This window comes from Nerophis lumbriciformis, linkage group LG08 (genome assembly GCF_033978685.3).
Source record: "Nerophis lumbriciformis linkage group LG08, RoL_Nlum_v2.1, whole genome shotgun sequence".
Taxonomy (NCBI): Eukaryota; Metazoa; Chordata; class Actinopteri; order Syngnathiformes; family Syngnathidae; genus Nerophis; species Nerophis lumbriciformis.
The window spans coordinates 25,923,131-25,932,500 of record NC_084555.2 but is presented as its reverse complement, the minus strand read 5'-3'; the positions used below and the strand labels follow the sequence as shown (position 1 = coordinate 25,932,500).

General features: G+C 40.1%; 1 protein-coding gene across 4 annotated transcripts in view; it reads left to right on the top strand.

Moving 5' to 3' along the window:
• Positions 1-9,370, top strand: part of ldlrap1b (low density lipoprotein receptor adaptor protein 1b) — a 57,022-nt gene that overhangs the window by 32,121 nt on the left and 15,531 nt on the right. For all 4 annotated transcript variants that reach the window (XM_061968535.2, XM_061968533.2, XM_061968536.2 and 1 more), the window contains exons 4-5: positions 1,655-1,769; positions 2,258-2,330. In XM_061968535.2, the coding sequence (XP_061824519.1) occupies positions 1,655-1,769; positions 2,258-2,330 (188 nt within the window). The remainder of the gene's footprint in view (positions 1-1,654; positions 1,770-2,257; positions 2,331-9,370) is intronic.

Genomic DNA, 9,370 nt, shown 5'->3' with positions numbered 1-9,370 from the left:
CAGAACATGTATTGTATCTTCTGTTGTGGACATTTTGTTTTTGTTGTACATTTCTTGAAGTAATTGCCCTGTCATGCTAAATGCAAATGTCTACTTCAGTGAACATTGGCCTTTAGGAGGTTAATGTCAATGCAATGACCTGCTAACTTGTTTACACTGGTCCAGGTTCCTTTATACAACAAGAGAGCTCTAATGTTTAAAAAAAAAAAAATGCTGCAAAAATGTTAATCCCTCCTAAGTTTTGAACTGAAATCAGGGGTCGGACTAATATAATTTCCGGGCCGGATTTAGCACCTGCGCTGCCAGAGCTGAAGCTGCAGTTATTCAAGCAAGCAGCAAACATAACATTCTGCATATGTGGTTGCATGCTCATTCTCTTGGCTTGTGGAGGTGGATCTCCGCTGATGCGGGCAATACCGCGCCTTTCATGACTGCTTGAATTTGATCAATAAAATTAATTGAACGATGCACACATTTTTAAAACATATTCCATCTTGCTAAATATAGCGCCACAGTTGCTAAATTGACACCACAGAACCCTTCTGCTGCATCTTTTTCTTTGGAAAAGCAGGTGTGTATGAGGAGTGTTGTAAAGCGAATTAACGATGCATCCGCCACAACACCATTATTTCTTTATGAGCCAGGGCGACCCCGGAAGCGCCAAATCCACATTTGTGACTTGGCCAAAAAGACATGAATAAATGGTAAACGCTGATGTGTGTGCGTGGGTAGCACCATATGTTTATGCAGACTGTAGACAGCTCTCACAGGGAGGAGCCTATGTTAGCTTGAAGGCACAAGACATGTTAAAGAAAAAAAAAATTTAGATTTTGTTTTTTAACACAGTCATAACTAAATAATTGGATTGCAATTCAAAATCGATTAATCGTGAAACCTTTCTATGAGTGCAACTTGCATTAAGTGACTGAATTTGATCAAACTATGTTTCTGTTACATGTTAAAATCATAGGATGTTGATAAATATTATCATCCTTTTCTGAGTCTTTCTTTGTCTTTTCTTTTTGCATTACTTGTCAAGTGGAAGGTGGCTCTTTGTGTCTTTTTCATATATTCTGCAGTTTAGACTCTGCGAGGTTGTCTGCCGCAGTGTCCTCAACTCAACATGGTGTGGAAGCATAAAGTGGCTTGTATCTACTTTACCATCTCAGTTCTCCTCCCTAGATATATACCCCAAGAAGATGGATGATCAATAAAAGAAATGGATCGGACTAGACACCTCACTTCCAAATGCCCTCTATTACAAATATTTGCTGCTGCAATCCTTTAACTACTGCAAACTCTTCTCCTTTGGTCTTATTGATTTACTATTTCTCCACCTTCATACCCACCCTGAATAAATGTGTTTGTGATCAATGTACACAGAGGTTCACAGCACAGACGAGGAGAACATTTATTATACCATTTCCTTTGTTTTGGGTCTTGTCATCAAATGATCAGTGTATCTAATATTTTGTTATACAACAACTAGTTAACTTTTACAACACGGGTGCAAGATAGTCTATTGGGGTTTTTGTTCAATTCCACTGAATAGTACTAAATTAGGCAATTTGTTTTAGGTTGCTGCTGGATACACCTAAGGGTATAGCCAGTGCATCATGGCTTTCCATAATGCTTAAATTGTTGTGTTTTGCAGAATTTCTTATTGTACAGCAGACAAGATGCATGACAAAGTGTTTGCCTACATCGTCCAGAGCCAGCACAATGAGACTCTTGAGTGTCATGCCTTCCTTTGCACAAAGAGAAAAGTGGTAAGCAATTCAGACATTGTGTATTCCTTCTATGCAAAGTGATCACGTCAGTTGCTTTGTAGAGGCTGCTATGTCCAAAAACCCCCAACGTGCAGTCGGTATATTCTTCACAAGAACTGCAAATATTAAGTCAGGACAAAGATGAGGTGGGAAAACATGAAGAAGGAAGGAGAGGTTGTCATCATTCCTTCCTTCCCTTGAGGTTTCCCCAACTAGTGAACCACACCCTCCTCTTCCTTCCCTTCACTAATTTAGCTCTTGCAGATATGCCACGAAGACTTCCAGCTACACAAACAGGTCATGGTGACGCTTCCTTCTTTTGAAGCGTCTCTATTTTGCCTTTAATGGGCACTTCCTGTTTTACTTATGTCAATGACCTCTACTTTAATATAATTTTTATACTGTGTATGGAGAGCCTATGAGTTATTGTTTTATAGTCATCATGTGTCTTTCTTTAACCATTTCCCCCTCTCTGCCTACTCCCACAGGCACAGGCAGTAACCCTAACAGTGGCGCAGGCTTTTAGAGTGGCGTTTGAATTCTGGCAGGCTGCCAAAGAAGGTACCCATGGTTGCCCCCGACCGCAAGAGCAGTGTGACGTATGAGTGGTCTATTCTTCCCCTCCCCAGTATAGTTTTTTTTCCCACTTAACATACGCATTTTTTTTTTTACCCTTGTACCCGCAAACAGCAAGTTTTATAATGGCAACCTACGCTCATCAATCACGGTTGAATAACATTTTTCAAAGGCACAACATCTTAGTGTGATGCATGGCTACACCACTGCAAAGTACAACCACTCAAAGTACGCCATCAGTGTGTGAATGTGTGTATGAATGGGTGAATGTGGAAATAATTAGCTGGAGTACCTTGAAAGTAGAAATGTACTATATATATATATATATATATATATATATATATATATATATATATATATATATATATATATATATATATATATATCCATATATCTCCATCCATCCATCCATCCATTTCCTACCGCTTATTCCCTTTTGGGGTCGCGGGGGGCGCTGGAGCCTATCTCAGCTACAATCGGACGGAAGGCGGTGTACACCCTGGACAAGTCGCCACCTCATCGCAGGGCCAACACAGATAGACAGACAACATTCACACTCACATTCACACACTAGGGCCAATTTTAGTGTTGCCAATCAACCTATCCCCAAGTGCATGTCTTTGGAGGTGGGAGGAAGCCGGAGTACCCGGAGGAAACCCACGCAGTCACGGGGAGAACATGCAAACTCCACACAGAAAGATCCCGAGCCCGGGATTGAACCCAAGACTACTCAGGACCTTCGTATTGTGAGGCAGATGCACTAACCCCTCTTCCACCGTGCTGCCCTATATATATACTGTATATATATATATATATATATATATATATATATATATATATATATATATATATATATATATATATATATATATATATATATATATATATATATATATATATATATATATATATATATATATATATATATATATATATATATATATTTACAAGTACCGTATTTTTGGGAGTATAAGTCGCACCGGCCGAAAATGCATAATAAAGAAGGAAAAAAACATATATATATAAGTCGCATTGGAGTATAAGTCGCATTTTTTGGGGAAATGTATTTGATAAAACCCAACACCAAGAATAGACATTTTAAAAAGGCAATTTAAAATAAAGAATAGTGAACAACAGGCTGAATAAGTGTACGTTATATGACGCATAAATAACCAACTGAGAACGTTCCTGGTATGTTAACGTAACATATTATGGTAAGAGTCATTCAAATAACTATAACATATAGAACATGCTATACGCTTACCAAACAATCTGTCACTCCTAATCGCTAAATCCGATGAAATCTTATACGTCTAGTCTCTTACATGAATGAGCTAAATAATAATATTAGATTTTTTACGGTAATGTGTTAATAATTTCACACATAAGTCGCTCCTGAGTATAAGTCGCACCCCAGGCCAAACTATGAAAAAAACTGCGACTTATAGTCCGAAATATACGGTATAATCCATTTACAATGATGCACATGTTGTAATGAGTATGTTTTTAACTGTGTCAATATTTTTTATTTGACTGATCCAGCTGTTAGATATGTGTCTAGTGGACTGATCATCACTCACAAACATTAAACAATACCTCTTTACTATGGTCAAATTTGTCGTGGTTGAAGACTATTCCAAGCATCGGCAGGTTAAAGGTAGACAGAAGCTAAGGTTATAGCCTCAGGCAGAGGGGGTCAGACTATTGTAAATCTGCCATGCTTTCTTCCTGCTGAGAATACAGCTTGGCTGGTAATTTGTCCTCATTGTTTATTTATAGTTTTTTTTTGTTTTTGTTTGCCAAATCATCCAACCTTTTAAACAAGAGCCCAAGCGCATGTGCAGGCACGGCTTTGGACACAGCAGACAATCAAATTGCTGCGTAAGGAGGGTGTCACACACACAGTTTGCTCGTTTTTTTCCCCCACAGCTCAGCAGAACATTCATGTAATTTACCGCATATGTGACTTTTAGATGATTGGTGGCGAGGAAGGTGATTTGTTTCACCACTTCTTGCCATCGTCGTCTTTTGTGTGTTGCCAACCATTTAAATTAAGCCATCAATTGTTCTGTTTGTGCATCATGAGTCTATAGGGGGCTATGTGACGATGGGGATAAAGCAGAGGAAGGAGAGCAGAGAAGGTGGGGTCTGTTGGTATAGGACCCTATTCTACTCTGTAGTAGTAGTCCTATTATGCAAAACCTACTGAGTGCAGCTGGGATAGGCTCCAGCACCCCCCGCGAATTTTAGATCCCCGAAATAAGTAAAATCAAACCATGGAGGCATTGCGAAGCTATTTATAAAATAATCTTGCCTTCTTCCAAACTGGGCTCCGAATGAGCCGTTTGGAATCCAAGACTTTAGTGATGTATTTTGCCTTAGTTACGCCAGCGGCCGCGATCTCCTTACATTGTAGAGATTTACCCGAAGAGCTTTGTGTGAGTCCACCATTTTTATTCAGTTGTAGTCCAAAGTTGAAGTCAAAAGATTACTTATTTTCCTTTATCCACTTGTGGGGCAGACTGGTTCGTGCATGTACATGTATGTTAAAATACTCTGCTGTTGCCATTTTTAATAAAAAGTAGTGTACCGTTCTAACTTATGTCTGTCAATAGCCTTTATATGGAAGTGCAAAAAAACTGCAAAATGGCTGACGGGGTGGAAACGCAGTCAAAGGAGGCTTGGCCTGTACGTAAGATCGTCCAGAAAACAGTGCATTCCAAAAACGGTCAGAAAGCAGCTTGAATATGTTCTGAAAAACAAAATCTTTGCAAAATTTGGACCAAAGCACTGTTACATTATGTGGACCTATCGGAAGAAAAACAATCATAATAAGGGTACTTTTAAGTGAAAAAAGGCATTCTCCCCTCGACTTAAGTCTGTCAATGCGCACTTTGAGTAGAGCAAGCCTTAAATGCAGGCGTTCTCTGTTAAATCTCACCTGCATATTCTCCCATCGACTTAAGTACTTTTGTTCTTACATGCCTCTGAGGCTGGAATAAGTCCAGCGCCTCTGGAAGGTGAAACATAGCACTTGACTTTGAGATGCAGTGTTCACCATAAAATAAACTTCCAAAAAACTATTGATTCTATTTTGATCGCTTGCATTAGACACCTGAAAACATCCATTGAGATGATAATAAATGGACAATAATATCATTCTGAATTAACTATCAACAATCAACCGCGCATATAACGACCGTGTTTGAACATCCTAGTAGTAACGGACAATCCAAGTCAGACCTCCTCTGGAACTTCATCATTGAACTGTGATCATTTAAAAGAAAATACATATATAATGTAGCATCTATCCTTTGATTCAGTTTATTTTTTTGTCAGTTACTGTCAAACTGTCACACTCCACCGCGTACAAACTCCTGTCTATTAAGCCTCTCTGACACGTCACAGCTTCACCATCATTTGTACTTAACAGTACTCCTAACATCACAAATAACATCAGGGGGTCGTAATGATAGGTGAAACAAAGTTTAATCTGCAGATTTTTATTCACATTTAGCACAGAAAAAGCAGCTGTTGTAGCGTGCCTACACACACTAACACCATAGCGACACACGTAGAAAAAAGGCGTCACTGCAAAGTCCAGCTTTCATTCACAACTTAAGCACTTTTGCCTAACTTAGACATGCGGGCGTTTCCTTATATAGGATGGGAGAATACTAATAAGAGGAGCATGCGTAATGTCGAGCCTGTAAAAAACGCTGAAGTGCTGTCGGGACAATAGGGTCCATAGTGACTTAGGAAAATGCGTGTCAAAGACTGTTATCCACTGATCTCATCCAGAGGCAAGCTTATTTTTCAGCCCTTCAGAATGCCACATTTCAACGTTGTCATGTTTCTACTATGGTGCCTGAAAGTTTGTCATGTGGATACATTACCATCTTGGAGATTGGTGTCATTTTCCTTAGATGGGAAGACTGCAAGTGTTTTTGTAAGTCTTTTTCTAAGCATCCCCAACTTTACAAAATATTTATTCCAGTCTGACTTTGTGGACACTGCTTTTCCCCCAAATATAATGTCTGCTCTATGACCACTGTTCCAGCAATTTTATCACGGAAATCCTCATTCACATGTTTTTTACTACTTCCTACGACTGGTTCTGTTGACAGAGAATGGATACTCACTGGTAGATGGTTAAAGGACTATATTTAAAAATATATATATTTAGTTCTACTTGAGTTCGTTTCATTAAGTTTCAAGACCCCTACGGGTCTGAGCAGGAAAAGGGTGTCTTTTTAAAAAACAAGCCAGGCAAATACCTCCACATCCCACAGTGGTTCTCCACAGTCAACCCCATACTTCTGACCCACATTCCTATGGATATTACAAATCTCATCATCTTCAAAACATATGTGCGTTTATAGAATATTCACCACAACGACTACTGCTGACTTTGAACATAAACTTCAGCTAGAGCTGTTTGTTACACACAAATCAGAACCAGGACCTCAGGGGACAAGTTTGTTTGGCCACTGTCACTAAGCTGCCTGGGCTTGTGAGACACGGTGGTAGAAAGCAGCCATGGGGTGTTTTATAGTACTACCTGAGAAAACACTACCACTATTGCTACTCTTCTAGTTAAGCATTTCTCTTTAATTTCCTTTAGCATTAAGATCCCACTTTTATAATTGCTCTAAACCAGGGGTGTCAAACTCAAATACAGAGTGGGCCAAAATTTAAAACTGAACAAAGCCGCGGGCCAAGGTTGAACAAATTAACCTTTTTGATAGGGACCCAAACAAGTTTTGCATTAAATATTGAACAAGCAAGGCTTATATAACTTTATAGTGACATGCAAAATCCAGTTTTAAATAATAATAATAATAATTAAAAAATATCAATGGCATATCAAATACAAGCCTTCACGGTGGCAGAGGGGTTAGTGCATCTGCCTCACAATACGAAAGTCCTGAGTAGTCTTGGGTTCAATCCCGTGACTGCGTGGGTTCCCTCCGGGTACTCCGGCTTCCTCCCACCTCCAAAGACATGCACCTGGGGATAAGTTGATTGGCAACACTAAATTGGCCCTAGTGTGTGGATGTGAGTGTGAATGTTGTCTGTCTATCTGTGTTGGCCCTGCGATGAGGTGGCGACTTGTCCAGGGTGTACCCCGCCTTCCGCCCGATTGTAGCTGAGATAGGCTCCAGCGCCCCCCGCGACCCCAAAGGGAATAAGCGGTAGAAAATGGATGGATGGGATATCAAATACAATTTAAATAAAAAATGTAATGCCTCTTTTCTATTTGCAGCCTTCTGAGGTAAATATCAACATTAACTTTTTCCACAGGCTAATAAATTTGAGAATAAACTAATGAATAAACCAACCATTCAGGACTTTAAAATGCTCAGTTTGCAACACACTGATCTAATCTGATGTGCCCAAGCCAGATACCTGCCATCTTTTCTTGGATGCTAGTTCATTAATGTCGGGGCTCAGGCTTTGAGCTGAGGCAACCTTCATTATCGAACGAAGGTGTTCATCAGTCATTATATCTCGTATTCCACAGTCTTGGGGGCGTGCCTTACAGGCACTGCTTTTAACGTCCTCTACGAGCTGACGTCACGTCCGCTTTTCATCCCTTCTAACAACGTGCCCGCCCAGTCACAAGATATGAGCGGCTTCTGTACGCACACACACGTAAATGCAAAGCATGCTTCATCAACAGCGATACAGTTTACACTGAGAGTGGCCGTATAAGCAACTTTAACATTGTTAGAAATATACGCCACACTGTGAATCCACACCAGACAAGAATGACAAACACATTTTGGGAGAACATCCGCACAGTAACACAACATAAACACAACAGCACAAATACCCAGAACCCTTTGCAGCACTAACTCTTCCGGGACGCTACAATATACACCCCCGCTACCTCCAAACCCCGCCCCCCTCACCCCCACACACATATGGATACACACACCTTGTAGCGTCCCGGAAGAGTTAGTGCTGCAAAGGGTTCTGGGTATTTGTTCTGTTGTGTTACTGTGCGGATGTTCTCCCGAAATGTTTGTCATTCTTGTTTGGTGTGGATTCACAGTGTGACGTATATTTCTAACAATGTTAAAGGTTTTTATACTGGCACCCTCAGTGTAACCTGTATCGCTGAAGATCAAGTATGCGTTGCATTCACTTCTGTGTGCGTGCCAAAGCCGCACTTATTATGTAACTGAGCCAGCACTTGTTGGACTGGACGAAAAGAGGACGTTACAATTCTCGGGAGGGGCACTGAAATTTGGAAGTCTCTCGGGCGGTTTGGCAAGTATGAGAATTAGCAGTGTACTGCGGCACCGCCACTGTATATAATCGGCGGGCCAGCTCTAGTGTTAATTTGATATCACCTCACGGGCCAAGTGACATTACACGGCGGGCCAAATTTGGCCCGCGGGCCAGAGTTTGACACCCATGCTCTAAACTGTCAGCACACTGAGTAACATACTGGTATGTGTGAATGTGGCATACATATACAATGGTGTTTTACAGTACAGTTATTTCAACAATAAAGAGACTCCATTTTATACAATACATGGAGAAAGCCAATACAATTAAGATGATTGCCTATTGAATTTCAATGTTACACGTACTATTGCATTAAGGTATGTGTTGTTATTTTTGCAGTTCAGTTCCTCTAAAATCAAGCTAACAGACAACCTCAATATTTACCCTAACTTAATCTGCCAATTATTCCAATTTATTTGTGTAACCTTATAACTGTATTATGTGTGTGGCTCGATTTATATTTGATACTAGGGATGTTCCGATCAGGGGTTTTATGCTGCCGATTCCGATACCAATCGGTCATGGGTGAGCAATTAACCGTAATAGATTATGGTGAGTGCTATTAACAGTGTAACAATAGCAACATAAAATTAAAGTAGTACCTAATTGTCTGTTATTACATCACAATAAAGTCAGTGTACACAACAACTACAATCCACTACTCATGTCAAGTCCTCCTGTGTCCAAATTTTTTTTCCCTGAATTTGTAATCATGAAAATAGAAATCA